Source organism: Aulonocara sp. 'chitande type north' Nkhata Bay, linkage group LG2 (assembly GCF_057382095.1).
Source record: "Aulonocara sp. 'chitande type north' Nkhata Bay isolate Kocher_YH1m ecotype deep benthic linkage group LG2, A_spYH_male_GT1.1, whole genome shotgun sequence".
Classification (NCBI taxonomy): Eukaryota; Metazoa; Chordata; class Actinopteri; order Cichliformes; family Cichlidae; genus Aulonocara; species Aulonocara sp. 'chitande type north' Nkhata Bay.
The window spans coordinates 4,290,949-4,313,331 of record NC_141345.1 but is presented as its reverse complement, the minus strand read 5'-3'; the positions used below and the strand labels follow the sequence as shown (position 1 = coordinate 4,313,331).

General features: G+C 41.6%; 2 protein-coding genes and 1 non-coding gene across 5 annotated transcripts; 2 read left to right on the top strand and 1 right to left on the bottom strand.

The window, feature by feature from the left end:
• The first annotated feature begins 1,402 nt into the window (after positions 1-1,402).
• fibpa (fibroblast growth factor (acidic) intracellular binding protein a) lies at positions 1,403-8,054 on the top strand. The gene is made up of 11 exons (XM_086302940.1): positions 1,403-1,768; positions 1,855-1,939; positions 4,410-4,608; positions 4,756-4,882; positions 5,132-5,232; positions 5,454-5,587; positions 6,465-6,573; positions 6,683-6,746; positions 6,835-6,921; positions 7,075-7,172; positions 7,705-8,054. Exons 2-11 carry the CDS (start codon positions 1,855-1,857, stop codon positions 7,772-7,774), a joined length of 1,074 nt encoding a protein of 357 aa, XP_086159066.1. The 5' UTR covers positions 1,403-1,768; the 3' UTR covers positions 7,775-8,054.
• A 1,366-nt stretch (positions 8,055-9,420) lies between these two features.
• On the top strand, positions 9,421-21,005 carry efemp2a (EGF-like fibulin extracellular matrix protein 2a). Of its 3 annotated transcripts, none has more exons than XM_086302926.1 (12): positions 9,421-9,603; positions 14,415-14,644; positions 15,271-15,319; positions 15,408-15,596; positions 16,079-16,201; positions 16,674-16,790; positions 17,617-17,736; positions 17,845-17,964; positions 18,122-18,248; positions 18,750-18,945; positions 20,145-20,334; positions 20,797-21,005. In XM_086302926.1, the coding sequence occupies exons 2-11, from the start codon at positions 14,543-14,545 to the stop codon at positions 20,316-20,318; spliced, it is 1,317 nt and encodes a 438-aa protein (XP_086159052.1). In that variant the 5' UTR covers positions 9,421-9,603; positions 14,415-14,542; the 3' UTR covers positions 20,319-20,334; positions 20,797-21,005. The 3 variants fall into 3 exon arrangements, with proteins under 3 accessions (XP_086159052.1, XP_086159045.1, XP_086159036.1); XM_086302919.1 differs by having other exon boundaries at positions 20,707-21,005; XM_086302910.1 differs by having other exon boundaries at positions 20,145-21,005.
• Positions 21,006-22,001: 996 nt separating this feature from the next.
• trnak-cuu (transfer RNA lysine (anticodon CUU)) lies at positions 22,002-22,074 on the bottom strand. The gene has a single exon. It is a non-coding gene; the product is annotated as a tRNA-Lys (tRNA).
• Positions 22,075-22,383: the final 309 nt, after the last annotated feature.

Below are 22,383 nucleotides of genomic sequence, written 5' to 3'. Positions count from 1 at the left end.
CAACAATAGGGTACTGTGTGGCTGCCAGGCGCAGTGCTGTAATTTGAGTCTTCACATAATCGTTCATTATCTTTCGGATTTTCTTTTCTGGTCACTGAAGTCTTTCTTTCTTTATATGAATGTTACCTGTTGAGTTACTGTAGGGTAATTCACCTCTAATCCACCCCTTGGATGGTCAATCAAAGTAGACGTTGGCTTAGAAGAGAGGCCAAACATTGAAGAAATAAAAGAAAACTGCTGATCCTGAAGGCCATTTGTCAAGCTTTCAATGATAATGATTTTCTATGTATCTAAACACTCTAATATCACAGAAGTTACCGTTTTGTCTGCACTAACATTACCTATTATTACGTATTCACTTGTCAGAGCCACACCTTAAAAGCACATGATCAGCTCCTAAAAAACTACAGATGAATGGTGTGTTATTCATATTGGTAATCCTCAGGGGCGTCTCATAGTTGTGTCACATGCTGCCCACAGTCATGTGAGACGTCTGCAGTAACTGTTAATGGGAAAAAGAGCAAGACCCCCCCTCCCCCCCACACACCGAGAAAACTGATGTTTAAGCCAATGAAAGATAATTGAAAAAGAAAAAAAAACACGGGAAGGGCTGTGCTATATGTAGATATAGCAAAATCCTGCAAAAATAAATAAATAAAATAGAATCACCATAATCTAGAGAGTTGGTGATGGACTTCACAAGGAAGAGGACGTCTGTTATACGACCCGTTTCTATCCTGTGACGGGGTGTTTATGTGGTGGAAGAGTACCAGTACCTGGGTGTCCACGTCTACAACAGGCTGAACTGGAAGACCAACACAGAGGCTGTAAACAAAAAGGCGTGCCGGGCTCCTGAGAAAGGAGATATCCTTCAATATGTGCAGCAAAAGTATTCTCTTTCAGTCATTTGTGGCCACTGTATGATCTTCCGGGGGAGCAGGGGTATTATTATTATTATTATTATTATTATTATTATTATTATTATTATTATTATTATTATTATTATTATTTGCCTTGAGTGTGTTGATAGAGGTGTGAGTGAGTTGGAAAGAAGTATGTTTCTGTATTAATATGAATATATATATACTATATATATATACACTATAAAAAACACATTTATTTATTTATTTAATATAAAAAGCAGTCACGTGTACATTGAATGTTTTCAGTGCCTGAGTTTTGTGATAAGACGATGACATAATAGGTATCTAAAACAATAGCTTTATTGCAAGGAAGGTAATGAACATAGCGGACATAAACGATCAAAGGAATTTCACACGATACAAAAAAGATGCGACCGAAATACTGATTAATAGAAAAATGGGAAAGAAATTAAAATGGCAATTAAATTAAAATAAACTTAAATTAACCAAAAAACAAAAACATATTTTTAATTCGGGAGCTTTTCCTGTGACATCATAGAACCGGAAGTATCTGCTACGTGACTGCTGTTGTTGACATTACGCACTCGTGTCTCTCACGGGCTGTAATATTTCATAGACGTTGTTGCTGTAAATTCAAAAGCTGCTTAATAATCGTGTCATATCGTCACATTAACGTGGTCTTAATTCGCCGCAGTGCTGCCCGTTTATTGGCCGTCGATAACTGTGCAGCTCGGCTAGCTCCGGAGGCTAACATTTTATGGAGGAAGTTAGCTAATCAGTAAGCCATGGAGAGCAAATTTAAGCCCAGCTAATAGAATTAAATAGTTCACTTTGCAGACACGATTTTATCGCCGCCAGCTACCTGAGAGAACACTGAGAACAAGGTATAATATCACCCGAGCTAATCAGCTATATGTCGGTGATACCTGAGCTAAACAATAAACATGTTTTTCTTGTTTGTTTTAAGCAGATGTCTGTAGAGCTGGATGTGTTCGTGGGTAACACCACCATCATGGATGAGGAGGTTTACCAGCTGTGGTTGGACGGATACACAGGTAGGGGTAACGCTAAACACATGTGAGAGTCTGGGTCACAACGATCCTATTAATAGATGCGTTTTTATATAAAGAGTGTGTGATTACCTGGAGTTGGCGGCTAACACAGTCAAAGCAGAGGTGCCCAGCCTGAAGGTCATCCACCTCAAGTATCAAAGTATATTTTAAGGGGTGGTTCAGAATAATAAAGCAGTCCAAAAATAGTAATAACATGTAATAAAGCTTCAACATCACCATGTGACACTTTGTTTTGCAGACAGTGATCCAACTCAGTACAGACATAGAATGCAAAATCCTACAGTGAACTGAGGGAACTGGTTAAAAGTTAAAAGTTATTTAAAACATACAGCAGGAGATGGAACAAATGACTGCCTGAGTCTATTAGTGCTAACTGTGGGGCGACTTAACCTTCTCTCTGATAGAAACGTGTGGTTGTTAATATGTAAAGGAAGCTGACATTCTAAAACGACAGTCTGTCCCTTTGAGAGGACGCTTGATTTCACACAGATACTGAAATTCACTAAAGGTGGTGCCCGGTAATCTTACAGGACAACTTAACCGTTTTCTCTACTTTTCACCGGTTTTAAAGATTAAGGCTTTGCCAAATAAGCAAGTCACAGAAAATAAAAGCACAGACTCAGTAAGAAACTGAATAAAGCATTTCCAAGATACTTTAAAAAACAGCCATGATTGCCCTTTCTGAACAATGCATCTGTATTTGAAACAGCATTTAATTTCTCTTCCAGGTATTTTTATGGCTGCACTTCTCCCAATGGGTCACCTTTATTGAGAAATGGTGCAGGAACAGGGGGACTTGGCCTCCTCCAAAAATCAATAAGCGTTCTTTGGTCTGAGCCACATTTAACTGGAGGAAATACTGATCACACCTCTTAACACATTTGTAAATGACTGGGCCATGATTTTGCTACACAGCCTGTTGAAAACGTGTAATTACAGAGTGACTGGCTTCCTTTAATTATATAAAATAAATTAAAGTGTTGAAACCAAACAGTCGAGAGGGGATCAGTGAAGGACCTCAGTTTTTAAAACTAATTAATGTTCTTGTTTTTACAGAAAATAAGATACTTTTGTGAAATACATAATGGTTTCACATCTTAGGCGTCTAAAAATGTTAAAATGAAGCATCTGAGAAGGCAAGGGAAAAAAACTACAGTGAAGACGATTTAGTGTAATATTTAAGCTCAGACTTGGCAGTTAGGCTGCCGCATTACACCAAAGCAAATACACATAAGAAATAAAAAACAAACATAAAAACATAATCAGACTGTAATAGTTTGATTGCAATAGGAGCTATTGAGCATTTGTAATGATTCCACCTAATCCATAGTTTGAGCTTGAAGGCAGAGCTCTGCATACAGAGGTCGATCATTCTCTGAGAACACAGAAATACTTCAGTCAGGCAGATCGTTTTCTGTCTCCTGTGATCTGCTCACTGTTTCTGACAGTGCTGTTGAGTGTTTCAATTTAGTTTATTTCCAGGCTGTGTTTACTCCTTCCAGTTAAAGTTTTTATTAGTTTTGTTATTAATTTTTAGTCATAATATGGGGTGTGTTAATTAGGAGATTCAGAGATGAGGCTTGATATCCTCATTGGGACCCAGTCAGAAAGCACAAATGATGCTTAAAGGCTTAATTTTTCAACTTCAAAGTAATTGCAGTAATGAATCTGAACAAAGCAAACAAACACACGCTGCTCTGTCTGTAAAGAAAACGAACAAAAAAGTTTAGATTGCTTCAAATTCTTGAAGACAAAGTTAGAGAGGCGAGGCTGAGATAGTCTGGAGATGTGCAGAGGAGGTATGGTGGATATATTGAACAAAGATTAATGAAGATGAAGCTGCCAGGCAGGATTTACTAAAGCTAATTACTGGTTAAATTAATTTAGGATAAGTAACACAATGTATAACTCTCTCTTGGTGTAACTGCCACCCCATGTGAAGGTGAAAAAGTGTGTTATCTCTAAATAATTTCATCAAGTAAGTGGAGAACAGGTGTTAAAAAATACATGTGACATACAGTCATGTAGACATCCCATTATAAATAAAAATATGCACCAAACCCTCCTCATGAATCCATCCACTGTTTCCATTCTCATCAGTATTAAACATAGGAGTAGGTGTTCTCTCTTTGGAACGGGGTTTACTGGGTGCGCCTAGCAGGATCACATGTTAGGTGTGGTGATTTCAGGTCAGGTACAGTGTTTAAACACACGCACGTGTGGCTTCTAAATATCATAAGACTAATTTAAGGAACAAGTAAACTTTAAGAATCAAATATGGTAAAGAAATTGGAAATACAGGGTTTAATGCCCAAATATGGTGCAGCAGCTGTTTCAGGCTGCTGATTATTCACAGCACAGCAGTGATTGTTCATTCATGTTATCACATTTAACTTCAGGCATCATCGGTTCATCAACCATTTGAACTGCGCTTGTGTGATTTATCCAACAGTGAACGATGCAGTGAAGGTACGCATGGAGGGAGGAGTGATGGACGAGTGTGAGGCAAGTAAAGATGTCCTGCTGAGTGACACCATGGACCAGTACAGGACTTTCCAGATGTGTGAGCGCCTGCTGCACAGTCCGGCCAAACTAGCCAACCAGCTGCTGTTCCAGATCCCTCCTCATCGGCAAATCATGCTCATAGAGAGGTGCGGCCATGACGCTCTAATTTAATTAACCCATTTATTTCAGAGGAGTCACAACTCTCTATTCCTGTATTTATTTGCCAAACCTCCTCCTTTATGCTACGTTTCTTCTCATGGCAATTTGTTTTTTGTGTCTCTTGCCTTGTTTAGATACTATGCTTTTGATGATACATTTGTTCGTGAGGTCCTGGGAAAGAAGCTCTCCAAGGGAACAAAGAAAGACTTGGACGACATCAGTGCCAAGACAAGTGTGACACTAAAAAGCTGCAGACGACAGGTAAGTCTTCACTGTGCATTGTAAAGATTGATATTTTAAAGCTCCGGCAGTGTGTTATTGAATGGTAGGATACAGCTGAGTGTTGAAACAAACATCAAACCATGCCAGAGCTCCTGTTGTGTGCCGGCTTCAACAATTAATTTGGTTTTATAGCTCTGGGTACATTTTATTAGTTGTGGTGGGATTTCTGATTGTGGAGCAGATTCTTTCAGTATTAGTAAATCTCTTGCATTGTGTGTGTAATTTCAGTTCGACAACTTCAAACGTGTTTTCAAAGTTGTCGAAGAGCTGAAGGGACCCCTGGTGGAGAACATACGTCAGCATTTTCTTCTGTCTGACAAACTTGCAAGGTAATCAGCGACAGGCACAGAGCACAAGCCTTCTGCCTCAGGCTTGTGTTTTACAGCAGTTGTATAACTTAAAATCTGTTATGTTGTAGTGTTGTGATGAATTAATATGTTATTTTGCAACAAATTCTAACGAAATACCACATGAAAAGATTGGGTGCTCTGATTGCTTGGTTTTATTTTGTGTTTTTTTAAATGCCGTGTGTTTATTGTCTTTATCACAGGGATTACGCTGCCATCGTTTTCTTTGCCAACAATCGGTTTGAGACGGGAAAAAGAAAGCTGCAATACCTCAGTTTCCAGGATTTTGCTTTCTGTGCCGGTCAGCTTATCAGCAACTGGACAGTTGGGGCTGTTGGTGAGTGCTTAGTTTTGACTCAAATAACCACTTGATTAGAACCAAAGTATCTCTAAACACACATAGTATCAAACCTTGAAGGACATAGGCTACAGCAGCTGAAGACCGCACTGGGTACCTCTCCCTTTAGCTAAGAAACTGAGGCTCAAATTCACACAGGCTCAACAAAATTGAACAATAGAATATTGGAAAAATGTTGCCTGGTCTGATGAGTCTCGACTCCTGTTGTGATGTTATGAGGTAAAGCCAGCATAGATCCATCCTGCCTTGCATAAATGGTTCTGGCTTGTAGTGGTTGTGTGATGGTGTGGGAATATTTTCTTGGTACTTTTTGGGCCCCTTAGCTCCAGCTCAGCATCATTTAAATACCACAGCATTCCTGAGTACTATTGCTGACCATGTCCATCCCTTTATGAAGATATTGTACCCATCTTCTCACTAGTAACAAATCTGCAGCAACTGTGTGATGCTGTCATGTCAAACCTGAGGAATGTTTTTAGCACTTTGTTGACCGTATGAAGAATTAAGGCAGTTCTGAAGGTAAAAAGCTGGTCAAACCTGCTATTAGCAAGGTGTACCTTAACAAAGCCGGTAACTATATGTTGATTGTGTTTACTAAATAAAGTTTAGATCAATGGCTCTGTCAGTGAGGTTTACTGACCACCAGAGGTCCTTCAGGCTTTACTTCATCAGTAAGAGGATGAATTTTAAATTCCCAGGTTAACAATTAGGAGAGTGAAAGAGGGAATAATATTAGGTAGCATCTGAGTCATTATACTTAATAACCAAGTAGTTATAAGAACACAAATATTTAAAATATAATTTCTAGAAATATTTCCCATTAAACTAACTTGACAGTGTCTGAATTTTCCTGTAGACAACATGGTGGAAGACATGGACGTCGATCTTGACAAAGAGTTTTTGCAAGAACTGAAAGAGCTGAAGATTTTAATCACTGACAAAGATCTGCTCGATCAACACAAAAGGTAACAGGAACACGCTTTACAGACACTTCCATGTTTTGCTGACTCCTGAAAAAGCTTCTGAATTTTTTTAATCTGTTTTCTTTTCCTTTCTTCTCTTATTTCTGCTCAGTTTGGTCTGTACAGCCCTGAGAGGAAAGACGAAAGTTTTCATTGAGATGGAGGGTAGTTTCAAGGTGAGAGATGATAAGTATCTTTATGATATTCCGTGAGAATAACTGTGAAAAGGAAATAACAGTTTCGAATGTAATTTTGTTTCTGCAGAATCTTTCCAGAGGCCTCATCAACATAGCTGCAAAGCTGACCAACACAAAAGATGTCAGAGATTTCTTTATTGATCTTGTAGAAAAGGTGAGATTTTCTTTAAAAAAATATATATATATATATATATATATATATAAGTAAAGACAGCTCAGCCAGCCTGAATTCTTTAATGTCTGTCCCAGCATCAGTCTGCCTTTGAGGCTTTATGCTGTAACCTTCTCACCTCCTTTTATCCCACAGTTTATTGAGCCGTGCCGTTCAGACCGGTGGTCAGCTGCGGACATGAAACTCTACCTCACTCATTACACCAACTCTGCACACATACTCGACACATTCAAGTGAGTTAATGTGCTTTTATTCTCCGAAGCTTATCAGTCAGAGCCTGGCACCGACCCAGGTTATCAATTCCCCCGGGGTATCCTGTGCTAAAATAGAGCTGTGATTTTCATAGAGAGCTTTTGGGGAAAACTTCAAATAACCGAATAAGGATATGCATGGTGGTGTTAGACGCTGCTGAAGCGTGAAGCTGTATGTTAAAACCCTCCCAAAAATTGACGCTCTTGTTCTGCCAGTGGGTGTCTCCCTATCTTGCTCATGACTTCTTAAACTGTAGTTACCTTGTTTCTCGTGCAAACACTCAGGAATGTAGTTAAGGGTTTACACAGCCCTGAACCACTACAAGCTTAACAAAGACATATTCATAAAAAGAAACATAGACCCCCCACTCCCCCACCAGTATACACAGGGGGGACACAGATTGCCTCATTTACTCTCTTCACTCTGATTTCACAATTACAGTCTGACATGAAATTTGGAGCACCTCTTTTCACTCCTTTTACTCACCGTTTTCTTTCTCTTTTCTGCCCTCAGACATCAAGTTGTGTGGGACAGATACATGGGCGTCGTCAAAAGCTGCATCTTCAAAATGTATCACGACTGAAGAGTTCTCCTAGCGGTTCACGTCTCCTTTCAGTTTGCTATGGCGTTACTTCGCTCCTTCGGATGTGCTTTCTCTGCTTCTTCCGTCATCGCTGTATGTTTGTCTGCCTGCTTTGCTCCTAGCGTCCCCCAACGTTGTCTGTAAATTTGGTTTGTAAATAAAATTAAGATTTTACATTAAAAATGCCCTTCTGTTTTATTTCCTATGTAATGTTTCATGTTTATTCTGGAAGGAAGAGATGTTGTGATTAACCCCCCCCCAGGATCTTTCACCGGGGGTTGGGGGTTGGGTGAACCATACTTAAGAAGTGAAAACAGCGAATTTGATATTGACTCCAACTGAATTAGCGTTTTATTCACTAATTCACTTTAAGAGGACCAGCGGATCACATGCACGACAGGCTGTGACTCCAGTCAGTGTGTGGGGTGTCTCTGTGTGTTTATAGGAATAGGGACCAACTGGATGAGGGGTGGGGGCACAGTTAGTCCAGCTGGGACTGTGATTTTTAACAACATCCCCTGTAGTGACAGCTGCCATCTCTGCCACCCGACAAAAACAAAAGTCAGACAAATAAGCTGAGGCCGAGTGAAGGTTTTTAAACCAAACACTGGAGGGTAGCTGGAGAAACCGCCTCCCATCTAAAAATAAAATGCAGGGAGCTATTTTGCAAGTGATGAGATATTTTTAAGGAAAATTAAGACTAGCGCTGCCGCTGCTGTTGATCCCAATTTGAGGATAGTCTGAATTTGTGTCCATTAGAGTTGAATGAGACTGAAACTAATGAGGATTAATGTGAGTTAAGCAACATCTTAACCCGTTTGCATCATGACAGACTACAAATTTTGCAAGACAACATGCTGCTGGAAATGATTCCAAGCGCAGTAACGCATTAGTCACGCACAAACACGAGAAGAGCAAAAGTTGGTGCGTGGGTCAAGACTCATGATACTTCTTTATTTTTTTGTCTTTTGTCCCAGAAAGCACCGCTGGTTTATTCTGTAAAATAAAAATTTTCCAAACACGTACACACACACACACACACACACACACACACACACACACACACACACACACACACACACACACACACACACACACACACACACACACACAGACTGTCGCTCTCTTCCACTCTCTAATTTTTGTCCACATTCCATTAACTTCCCTCTCTCTCTGGCTATAAATATCCCTGCATGTCAGATTGGACGAGAGCGAGGGCTTTAGTGGCTTTATGGAAAAGAAAAAAGGGGAGTGAGAGATGGGGGAGGTAAGTATAGATAGATGGGGGGTAAATGGGAATAGGGAGGGTAGAATGGGTGGGAGAGCTTCGGGATTTTGCGGGGGTTTGGTTTAAATGAAACCAGGTGTGTTGTGGGACCAGTGAGAGGGTGAAAAGATGTGGGGGCATGTGCGTGTGTGAATCTGCGAGTTGTGCCTGCGATTTGGACGGGTTTGGAATTTCGGTATTTGGGCCGCAGACCAGGAATTTGCATCCTGGGGGGTCAGGGAGAGGGGGTTTGGGGAGTGGAGGATGGCAGTGCAGGGGGCCAGAGGGGGGGTAAGGGGGCTGTTCCTCTCCTCCCTTTCTCGCTCTCTCTCGCCTCTGCCTGTCTTGCTCGCTCCCTCTCTCTCCCTCTCTCTTTCTCTCTCCCTCCCTTTCCATGTGCTCAGCTGCTCCAGCTGTCGGTCTCCCCACTCACTCTCTCTCTCAGGGTCATACAGGCAGGAGTTTAAGGGACCACTTCTGTACGCCAACTCGGCTGGGACGACCGCAGCCGGCAGGAGGGACACACTGGTCAGACGGAGACTAAGAGACAGAAGATTCCTCTGTGAGTTTTCCTGTGCTTCTTTAGCCTCTTACACATATCAAAGAATGGCTGTTTGTTAAAGAGAGACTTGCTGGATGACTTACTATGTTTTGCGAGCATTTTAGGGAGAAGTAAGGGAGGTGAGATGTACCTCTTACCCACTTTTTCTTGTACAGGCCATACACGTCACACTTGCACCACTGCCCTGCTCTCTGCTCTGCTCTCCCAGCTGCACTTGGCTCCTTATGAGAGCCAAGATAACGTGGCTAACTGTGTCTGAGTAGTTTACTTCTTGGCTCTGACTGTAATATGGGGTTAGACAGGAAGAGAGGCAGTGAGTCACAGGGCACATGTTATCGTACTGTAATATTGCAAAATCCTTCCGCCTCATCCCTCTTGTACAACTTTCAACGTCAGTGTCACAAGATCAGTTTAGTCTCTAGGTGGGGGAAGTTCAAAATCTGAAACACAAACAGGTGTCAACATGTAGACGAGTTCTCTAAACCTGGATGACCTCACAGTGCACAACTGCTGTTTCACTTTTTGTGTAATCAATTTCCTGCAGGTAAAAGCAGATGTTTCCACTTTAAGGTGGGGATTAGAAAAAGCAAGCATGTCAAAGTTTTCTGAACTCTAACACAAAAGCATCACATGTTAGAGTTCAGGAGGAACATGTTTTACCTTGTGAGTGAGTTTCTCCGACAGGGCGTTATTTCTGTCTTTACCTGTGGAGCTTCCCGGAACAGAAGTCAGGCCGAGTGTGAGATGGAGACTCCCTGATTGTGGATATGCAGGTTCACTGCCACAAATGTAACTGAGCACAGCTGGTGGAGCGCGCTGGGTCACCGTGTTCTCAGGCTGCTCCACGCACAGCCAAGCACATCAACGCAAACTTTGTGTATACACTACAACAAGTGACCATCCTGGAGTCTAAACTCTGTGTGTGTGTGTTCCAGCTGTTGGTCTTTTTTTGGTTTCCATGTGGTCACTGATATAAGCCGCCTGACATTTTGCTTGTTAAGCTGTTCTGAATGTGTGAATTTAAAAATGGGTCACCTGGCAGTCCTGAAGCTGAGCCAAGTTCCAAATACTTCATTAAGTATCGATGATTTGTATTTTTTATTTTTGTGGGCTAGTAAATGGTAGACTTGTATAAAAAAGAAGCCCACCACAAGTTCCCAGAGTCCAAGATGTCGTTTTCAGATGTCTCATTTTGCCCCACTAATAATCAAACCCTGCTGCATATTTGGGTTACTTTCGTATTGACAGAAAAAGCAGGGGAAACTGCATATTTGTGTAGTTGCTTTCACTGTTTTGCTGGAAAACGAGTCATGAAAATTCTTCCTGATTCATTTTCTATGGATTGACTCATCAGTTATTCAAATCATGTATTTTCCCTGTCAGTGGTGGTCGAATGCAGACAATGAAGTTCTGTATCAGAGCCGCATTCTCTGACATCCTCCTACACATCCTCCAAAGGGATGGGAGGTTAGGGAAGAGTGGCTGGAGGTCTGGCACCAGCTGTCCTCTTATGTGAACTGTGGGGGGTTTCCCAGAACCCGATACTCTGGGAACCACTGTAGTGGCAGGGCATCCCAGCTGAGAACTGGTGCCCACATCCTTGCCACGGGCATTCCAGAGATCTGCCGCCACTTGATCTCCAGCAGCAGGAGGGAAACACCCATGCATCCTTGCTGCCCACACTCAGTAGCCAGTGAGTGACTGGACCCCAGTCTGATGGTCAGTTTGTTTTTGGGTGGTTTCGGGTCAAATTCTTGCTGGTTGTAAGTCACTGTTGGGCCAATTCAGAGAGATCACGCACTGCGGCTGTCTGATTGCGCGGTGGTATGCCTTACCGTCTGAGCTTACAGTGTGAGAGCATATTTTTCTGCTTTTCACCACTCAAAGGTCACGGTGATGTCATTCCTCGAGTATTTCGGGGTGTCCAAGTCACCCTGCGGCCTTCTGTTTGTCTCAGCCTGAAATAAAACAATAAGCAATGCCTGCAAATGTGGCCTCGGGAGTTTATATCAGAGCGTGAGTGTATGCACGTAGACAGGCAGTGATTATGACCTTCCTCCCTGTATTTTAACTGGCGCTCACTCACTTTGCAAACAAGACTTGCTTAGGATTTTTTTATTACTTCAATTTGTCTGTTTTTTTCCCCGTGTCTTTTTGGTCTGGCGGAGATGGAACGGGCAACTTGTTTATGTTTAGGCTCAGCTTAAACACTTATAGCTTCTTTCAGGAACATTAACTGAAGGATGGTTGTGTCATTGCTGCCAGAGAGGCCCAATCCATCACTAATGAACCATGCAATATATATTTACCTTAGAAATACACTACATGGTACAGAACAATGTATTAAAGTAAAAATAGTAATATCAAAAAATATTCTACTATAGGAAAAAATCTTGCAAGAGGTGTGGGTAAAAGACCCCTGTGCATACAGTACTAAGACATCAAAGATAGGGCTCTTAAATAGTGGCCACAGAGACCCTTATATTTTGATAATATATTATAAACATTTAGTCTAAAGCATACTGGAAGTTGATTTAAAGAGGCTAATATGGCAGTTAAATGGTCATGGCTTTTAGTTCTTTACATTCTCATGTTGATTAATAGTGTTTTGGTTAATTTGTTCTACAATAATCCAGGCAGATAAAATAAAAGTGTTTATAATGGACTGATTTATGGTTTGTATATTGTCTATTTTTACTGAACAACAAAAAAGCCAGTTGAATTACTTAATCTAAAAGTAACCAAGATTTATGTTTTACATACATCCAGGCAGGGTACACCATAGACAGGTACTGAAGTTGCTGCAGGGCAAATATATTTTAGATTTTAAATCTATATCAGAAAATAGCCATAGTAACTGAAGCTTTAAAATAAATGTAGTAAATGTTGTGCAGATCTTTTTACCCTGCACTGGTCCATTGGTTTGATTGAACCCTGTAACCCTGTTTAATTGCACGACTCTGAAGTAGTCATCATCTATCAGTCTCTCGCATCATTCTGGAGGTAATCTGTCCAACTCTTCTTTCATTCATGCACGGCTCTCTGTTTGATTGTCAAACAGTTTTTCACAGTAATGCATAAAGACTATTAAAGGCCCACCACAGGATTTCAGTCATGTATGAATGGCCCAGCGATTATTTTCTTTTTCAGCCATTGTGTTGAAGATGTGCTGCTTTGCTTGATTTCATTGTCCTCTCCCATGATCCAGTTTCAGCCCAGCTCTAGCGGGCAGACTGCCTTACATCTGACTGTGGAATAACTTGGTATACAGGGGAATTCATGGTCCACTCAGTGACTGCAGGGTGCCCAAGTCCAAATAATTACCCCTCCACCACAGTGAGAGACAGTTACTATATGAGGCATTTGTGCTGATATTCTGTCTTTGGCCAAACATCTCCACTTTGGGCTGACCTGTCCAAAGGACATTATTCCAGAAATCTTGTGGTTTGTTCAAAAGCAACAAACTTAAGCTACAAAGCTACAAACATAAGCTACAAACTTTTTTTTCTTTCCCTTCCAAACAAGCCATACTTGTTCAGTCTTTTTCTTACTGGACTGCCATGAACTTTAACATTTAACTGAAGCCTGAAAATTTTAAGTTTCTGTGACCATTGCACAGATTGAATTTGCTTGTCAAACCGGGTTAACACACCTAAACGCTTCAGACCAGCAAACTGCCAAAACATCTGCTTTTATAGAGGTGGTCACAGCTGCTCATGATCACCTAATTCAGTCCATTTCATTATCAGCTCCTGGCTGCTACTTAAACTTTTAATTCTGATAGAAGCAGTAAAGGTGTTTTATAAAGTTCCATGAAAGCTTTCACAGAGCTTTAAATATTTCTTAAATAATAAAAGTGTGATTGCACATACTTTTTAAAAGATGTTCAGTTGCTTTCTCTGCACAGCTTTGCATATAAACCGAAACAAGCTCACTTAGACGTATGACGACATGACATGTCCTATAATCCATAAAAATCCATAACGTTTTATAAGCAATGTTTTTGTTAAATAAAGATTCATTTACTGAGTACAAATGTTCCCTGTGAAATGCAGTTTAGCTGAAAGTGGCATAAAATTGGAAGTTACGCAAGTAAAGAACCAGAAATTCTACTTAAGTGGAGCATTTAATGTGTTTGGTTATTTTGGCAAAGACAGATTCCCCCGTCCGTTAAACAAGCATGACTCTGATTCTACATAAAATAAGTTTGGTAGGTGCAAACTAATGTAATCTGTGAGAGTGAAACAGCTGAGCAGGAGAGGCTTCTGTAAAAAAAAAAATTGATGTTTTGGCCTGGATTGATGCGGGCCCACCGATGCAGCGCTGATACACTGTAAACCGAACCTCTGGAGGCAGCGCTCACCAGGACTGTCACCCTGCCGGCTGCCAGCATGCAGACATAGAGAGCTTTCTGTGAGCAGCTAATATGAAAGTATTTCTGGGATGTTGACTTTGTTATTTTCAGCAAAAAGTTGGAGGACGTCACAGTGTTTATGTTCTTACCTGGCACAGTGATTCACTCCATTTATTCTCGCTGCGATCAAGGGGGAACTGTTTGGTTGTCAAACGGTGAACCGAGTCCAAGAAACGAACTGTTTGCATTCTGACTGACTTCTTAAAACTTGGCTCTGGTGCCTTTGCTTCCAGTTGATTTATCCATCTCAGCTGTGGGAACAGCTAACAGCACAGGAGAGTTTTGAGACAGAATCAAACCGTTTTTGTGATTTTTGAGTTTCGAATCTTGTCTTTTGATGTTTTTTTTTCTTTCCCCCCCACTCCTTCTTTCCCTCTGTCTCTCTCCGTGAACACAGATACCACTGCTCTGCACATCACAAAGGCTCGTCTTCAGGGCACCGCTACCTGCCTGATTGTTGTGTGTGTGCGCTTGTGTGCATGCTCCAGTCCGATCTCCCAATCTCCCATCAAATAGTGCATTAGTATGCAGGGTATTTGTGTGCCAATCTTGTGTGTGTGCATATGTGTGACTGTGCTCCTCCGCAGTGCGATTTCACAGCCACGTTCAGAAAGTGACACCTACACGGTAAGGATGGATGAATCTCTCTCCCTCTCCTACTCCGTTCTTTTTTATTAGCATCTCTTTTCCACACCTGTCACTTCACATTACAGGTTTTGTGTTGAAATGCTGGCCTCCAATCCTCTCTCTGTTCTTTCTTTGTGCTCTTTCTCATTGCCTCATCATCTTCTTGTTCAAAGTTCCACATAAATGTTCCCTTCTCAGGACTTTACAGTGTTCATTGCTGGGGTTAAATTTGGTTTTAATACCATGTTTCTTCAGGCCTCTGGTTTCTCTTTCCATGCAGGTTACAGCAGCATTTTTCCCTTGAATGATAATGACCCTTTTTCCAAACAGTGGCCTTAAATACTTTTTTTTTGTTTTTTAGGGTGACATTTTGCTTTAGGAAAGTAGTTTACATGTCACAAATCCTCTAACAGAAGCAGGCTTCTTGTCTTTTTGGCTTAGCAGAGGAAACAAGTTTCTCTATCCTCCCCTTTTTCTTTTCGTTTTAATTTTTTTACACGTCTCACTACTGGGAAATTTATTATGTATTATGAATACATTATGCAACTACTTGGCACAGGGGGGCTGTTCACATCTTTCTTTCCATCATTTTCTCACACACACACTGTGTCTGCTGCGTTTTACAGGAATGCACAGATGGGTATCATTGGGACCCTCAGACTGAGCACTGCAAAGGTAAGGCTATGTTGAATCAAGTAACACCTTGATTCTCCTCTTGCTTCTATAATCTTGCCTTGTGTTTTACATTTCAATCTCCCATCAGACATAAACGAGTGTGAGACCATTCCTGATGCCTGCAAGGGGGAAATGAAGTGCTTCAATCACTATGGAGGCTACCTGTGCCTTCCCCGCTCTGCGTCACTCATCCCTGCTCCAGAGCCTCCTATTACACCCGCTGAGCCCTTAAACCCATGCCCTCTAGGCTACGAGCCTCAGGGAAACAGCTGTGTGGGTGGGTGTCTGGTTTGTTGGTCTGGGGGTTGGAGGTGGACAGGTGGCCGCAGGATCAGCGATTGTTAAGCATGTTTGTGTGTGTGTGTGTGTGTGGTTGTGTAAACTCATTGTTGGCGGCCACAGATTGTGAGGGACAGGTGGCTGCAACAGGTGTTAGGACTGGAGGCAGCATGTGGGTGCAATCTGTGAGGGTGTGAGTGAGCATGAGTCCACGGGAGGCGGGCAGACAGTGCAGGAATTTGGAAGATTTCACACGAGGACAGCTGCTGTGTTTTAAGACTTGTAGCGAGAAAGTGGCCTGCATGACACAGCAAACATGACTCAACATGATGTTCTCAGCTGCTGGGTGCAAGTGAGGGGAACGTAGTGGCCAGTGGCATGTAACACTCACACTGTATATGTCAGTCATGCTGCATGATGGTGTGTTCGCTCACAATAACAGCGTTTTAAACGTTTGTATCACCACACCCACAAACACAGACATCGATGAGTGCGAGAGACACGAGCACGACTGCCAACCCAGCCAGGAGTGCATCAACTCGGTGGGCGCCTTCACCTGCCAGTGTCCGGATGGATACCGGAAAGTCGGCACAGAGTGCGTTGGTGAGATATTTTGAATTTCACCTTTAATTGGTGTAATTAAGCTTAACTGGGCTATTATGCGTTTCTTTATTTTCTCTCCTATATACAATGGTGGATTTGAGTCTCAAATAATGAAGTCTGCATACATAAAAGTGTGAGCCAAGAAGTCAGACTTCAGACTGCTCTAAATGCCCAGTTTCCAACTGTTTTTTCTCTTCTTGTGGGAGCAAATGGCAGCTCAGCAAAGACCTCCTTATATGGAAATAAGGCGAGGCTTACAAGCACTCTGTTAACAGCCCATGGCCCTTTGAAACAGACAGAAATAAATAACAATTTGTTTGAACTGTGAATCATTCAAAGCTACAGAGTAAGAATATGAAGCTAGAAAAGAGCATCATAGCCCCCCCCCCCCCCCCCCCCCCTCTGTGGCAATATGCCCAAAAATCTTTAGAAATTTAAATCTTGTTCTTAATAACTCTCGTTTGTCTCGCAGATATCGATGAGTGCAGGTACAGGTACTGCCAGCATCGCTGTGTCAACGTGCCCGGCTCCTTCTCTTGTCAGTGTGAACCAGGTTTCCATGTGGCAGGAAACAATCGATCTTGCATTGGTGAGTTTTAAGAGTACAGCAGTGTGAGTAACAGTCCTGCATTTCTAATATTGACTAAAAAAACTCTGAAATAATAACAATTTAAAGTAAAAGTATGTTAGGTTAACATCGAGAATTGTAATAGTTGATGTGTAATGATGCCAGTTTTTTTGGATGTTTTTCTTGCAAATGTATACTGCTGCCTCCCTCTCTCAGTATCACTCCCCATTACTTCTTGTTAATGCTGTAGTTAATTTAAACTTCTTTATATTTGTTTGGTAGTTTAGGCTATTTTTTTTTAAAAATAATTAGCGCTTCAATAAAACAGTTAATTACATTAGTTGCATAGTTTTTGCCTAATAGTCCAATAAGTTGCCTATTCTGTAAAACAAAGGCTAAAAAAAACTTTCCAAATGCAAAATAGAAGCAAATGGCAATACTGAATTGCCCCCAAACTGTATGTGAGTACAGTTGTCACAGCTACTTTCAAAAGTATAATTGTTTATTGAGGCTTTGACCTCGGAAAAACTCAGCTGATCTCCTTCTTCTTCATCAAATCCATGTGAGTTAAATTTGATGGGATTTGGATTACATCATTATCTTATAACTCCACAACTGTCACTACATAATAAATCACGTTGTTCAAGTTTAATCGGTGCTTTGATTTCCAGAAGTTCATGACATCACCTTTTTCCACCAGATCCAGTCTTACATTAAAAATAAAACTGGAAAACTGCATGTTCAACACACTGACATGAACACAGAGTTTGGGGTTTTTAACTTTATTAAAATCCTTTGATCCACAGCCTACAACTGACCTCAGATTCTCTGCTTTTCCTCTTTTCAGATGTGAATGAATGTGAGATGGGTGCCCCCTGCTCGCAGAGATGCTACAACACATACGGCACTTTCCTCTGTCGCTGTGATCAGGGCTATGAGCTCGGGCCCGATGGCTTTGAATGTAAAGGTAATGAAGGACAAAAGGAGCGACAGTGATAGTGCACGCTTATCCCTCTCAGTTTTTTTGCTACTTAGTGATCGACAATTAATAAAACCCAACATTGTGAATTGTTAGACATCGATGAGTGCAGCTACTCCAGTTACCTGTGCCAGTACCAGTGTGTCAACGAACCAGGGAAGTTCTCGTGCGTGTGCCCAGAGGGATACCGACTGCTGGGCACCAGAATGTGTCAGGGTGAGTGCGCCCGCCTCCATTTCCTCCTGAAACTAACACCTTCCCCTCTGTGCTCTCAGAGTCACAAATGGTGCACTGAGTCAATGCCTATTCATCCTTGTTCTCGAGCCCCTGTCTGCTGTTCAGCGAAACATCACAAGCTGTTTGCTCGCTTTAGATATAAACGAATGTGAAACGGGAGAACACGAGTGCACGGAGACGCAGAACTGCGTGAACATCCACGGACGATACCAGTGTGTGGACAAGAACAGCTGCCAGGAACCTTACATCCAAGTGTCTGACAAGTGAGTGACACTTCGTGAAAGCTTCTGTGTGCGTACGCGAACACGCAACTCCACACACCTTTTCTCAATTACTCAAATATGTGCTGGCCATCGGCTCCGAGTATAATCAGCCCCTGTGCTGAGTTTGGCTCAAACTCTAAGATTACCCCAATTACTTTTTCCACGTACGAGTCCAGCTTTTCAACCTTTTCGTTTGAATGTGTTCCAATGCAATAAGAAAACCATTACATCTGTGAACAAGTGCTGGCTCAGGAACAGGTGTGGGTCACTATTAACATATCCCTGAAGATTTAGTAGTATAAGATGATTTTTAGAAAAACATGAAGGAAAAAAATGGCCACTGTTCAATATTTGTTTAGGTTTTAGCCCTTTGCTCTCAGTCATACTACTCCCTCTGTTGGCTCATTTTCTAACTGCTCATGATGTTTTCCTACTACTAACGCACAACTGTTCTCTTAACTGTAACCGTTTGCTCCTCTCTGTGTGCATTTGTACATCCAGCCGCTGCGTGTGCCCCGTCAACAACCCCGCCTGTCGAGAGCTGCCTTTCTCCATCGTGCACCGCTACATGAGCATCACCTCCGAGCGCTCCGTCCCCTCGGACATCTTCCAGATCCAGGCTACCAGCGTCTCTGCGAGGGCTTACAACACCTTCCGCATCCGCTCCGGTGATGAAAACGGAGACTTTTACATCAGGGTGAGGAGAGTGGGATCCTGTAATCACAACACCAGATGTCTTTAGGTCTAAATACTAACTTTAGACTGGTAATAACAATAATAATAATAACAATAACAGTTGCATCGCACTTCACAGTTTGAATAAAACCACACTTGAAAAATAAGTATACATGTTCCAGCATACAGACACAGAGGAAACATATGGTCTTATATTTATTCCCATATACACACTTTCATCCAGGACCAAAAATAATGGTTAAAGAAAACCTATCCTATAAAAATAAGTGTTTAAAACAAACCACTGAATCAGCTGACCTAAGAGCGTGAAACAGTTAAGACCCTGATCACATGATAGGAGAGGCTGACCTCAATAACTGAGTTATATACCCAGGAGCCTGGACATGTAGATTTTATATGCTATTAGTACAATTTTAAAAGGCAAGACTCACTTATTTTAAATCTACTATGTGTTTGGCATTGAGTATTTGTTTTCCCCTGCACATGTCCATCATCTGAGCCTCGCCTCTCTAACTTTGTCTCCAAACTGCTCAACCTGAGCTTTCCCTCTGATGAGCTCATTTCTAATCCTGTCCATTGAAAACCTCAACATCTTCAGCTCTTCCTCATGTATTTTCATCAGTGCCACCATCTCCAAACCATCTTTTAAACTGTCCTTTTCATAGTTGACCCCCAGTAAAACTTGATAAGACATGTAATGTTGGGTGTTTTGGGTGCAATGCCCACACACCCACTAAAATCACTGAAACCTCCTCCACAGACACACAAAACAAAGGTACGATAAGTAACCTCATCTCACATTGTTTCGACTTTCATAAGCACACGTGGTTCATTACACGTATTTCTTCTTTATTTTTTCGCTTGGACTTCTTAATGTGCCGCCTGTGTTCTACTTTCACCTCACTCGTCTAGTTTTCTAGCTCCTGTTTAGGGCAAAACGGACTCTATTACCATTTTTATTGGTACATGTACTTTGGTAAGCGCAGCCCAGTGTCAACCTGAGGAGAATTTTAATCAGCTGGAATAAATGAAAAACAACTGTGTGGATGTGCAGATTCTTGAAAAAAGAAAGAAGAAGCTCACCTCATATAGAGGTGATGAGACATTTTAAAAGAAGACACTTTGACATGTGACAGTGAGAAGAGCACCAGTGTAAATGCCACTCTGCTTTAACACTCCATTATTTTCTGTCTTCCCCAGCAAATCAATAACATCAGTGCCATGCTGGTGCTGGCCCGTGCCGTGTCAGGGCCCAGAGAGTACACGTTGGACCTGGAGATGGTGTCCATTAACCCCCTGGTCAACTACCAGAACAACTATCAGACAAGCTCCGCCCTCAGACTCTCCATCTACGTCGGGCCGTACACCTTTTAAAGAAGAAGAGCTGGAGGTGACACGGAGAGCGAGACACAGACACAAACAAGGAGAAAGAAGCTGTAAAACACAAGTGGTGGATGCAGTTCAACCAGTCACTGTGATGTTAAACTAATAGCTTTTTATACTGTGTTGTCCACGGAGAGTGACAGTTTTCTGTCTGCCCTCACTATGTGTAAAAATATACATGCAGTACCGTATGCAAACACATTGTAGCAGCAATGTCTCACAGATAACCAGCAGCCTTAAAATAATTAGTCCTGTCAAAGTCATTCCCCATTTTCCTGTTATCATGTTTACGGTTATTCAGTCATTCATGTAGAAAAGAGGTTTTTCTGCATTCATGGCGATAACGAATCTGTGTGACATATTTTCTGTCTGCCTTCAGGTGGAATGATTCACGCCGGGCGTCACCAGACTTATCCGTTTCACAGTTTACACCCTTATCTTCTTCTGTTTGTCACTTTATTCTTGTCAGCCCTGTTTCCTGTTGACAGACGTGATTCAGTAACCACTCACATCAGACCTCAGCACCCACGCTCCTCCTTCGCCCGCCGCTGTTCATTTCCCGATGAAATCTCCGCCACTGTTGTTCCTGAGTGTTGTACTTTGTTTTTTTTGTTTTTTTTTTAAATTTTTGTTTTTAAGATTTGAACCCAAATAAAACAATAAACCCTTTCAACCATGTGTCAAGAACTAAATACAGTTTCTTTATTTCAGGTCCCTGTGGAATTTCTAGCACGCTTAGCGAGCTGAAACAAGTACTCGGTTTACTGATAAATTAATTGGTGAGGATTCTTTTAACCTTTTATATATTATATAATGGATTATGTTTGGGTTTCAACTGCAAAATGGAGCGCCATAAAATTAAGGACTGGTCAGCAGATCATAAGTATTAGAAAACCTAATATTTTCTGACAAGCATAGTGAAGCACTGGGAAATTTTTTTGTACTTCTTTATTGAACCCACACTATCCCGTTAATCCTGATCAATTAATTTTTTTTCCTTTAGGAAGAAAAGAAGAAAACAAAAAGTCTATTTAAGGTATAAACCTGACCATTGTGTCACTTGCTGGGTTGCCACTGGTGGAAAAACCACTATTACCAGTGAGGGTTTTCCATCCCTCAGTTTCAAGAAGCTGTAATGAGCCCGTTACTCGACAGACTGCCTGTCTACATCACATAATTCATACTTTTTTTTTTTATCAGCCGGAAACCCAAGTGATGTTTTTATTATTTCTTGTCTGGGTTCAACACAAAGACATATACTTTCTATTCAGTGATAAGAATCGGATTAATAAAATACATCCAACAACTTTTATGACCAAAATATGTACTATATCTTCTCTACAAATGACCAAATGATCTCACCCCTGCCTCTCTTTCTTTATCAACAGCCTGCTCTCTAATGCACTCTTCCGAAATCCTGCCCATCCTGTCTGCTCAAAATGAGAAACATTAAACGCTCAACTTAGAAAGTTCCTTTCGTTTTCGCCTCTACTTCTTTGGTGTACTATATCTATTGCTTCTTAAGCTCAGCCACCTTCGCTGCTCGTTTCATTTTCACAATGAGACCTGTTTTACTGTCGCCACATTCCTGTTGTGTTGAGGACACATTCGCTTTTCCAGGCTGTTAACTACTCTCACCATGTCAGTTGTGATTTGTGTGGTTCAAAATGTGAACGCCCAACGTGGGGCTCGAACCCACGACCCTGAGATTAAGAGTCTCATGCTCTACCGACTGAGCTAGCCGGGCTTACAGAGAGATATACAGTTAGCCATTTTGGCTGTAGTAGCCTAACAAAAAGCTAGTTAGCCTAGCTGATAGACATATATTCAAAGCAGCCAAATACCTAAAGAATGCATCAATAACAATTAAGAGAAGTGAATAAAAAGAAAATTACCCGTTGCACAGAAGAAAGGACCTAGTCACAAAGACCACAACAGTTTTCTCTGCTATGCTGTGAACCCGTTTTTTCTGCCAACATGGTGAGAATGGACTCCTTGCTGCCACCCTCAAGTGGCCACTAGAGGAACTGCAGTTGTTTGTACTTAAACGCTTGGG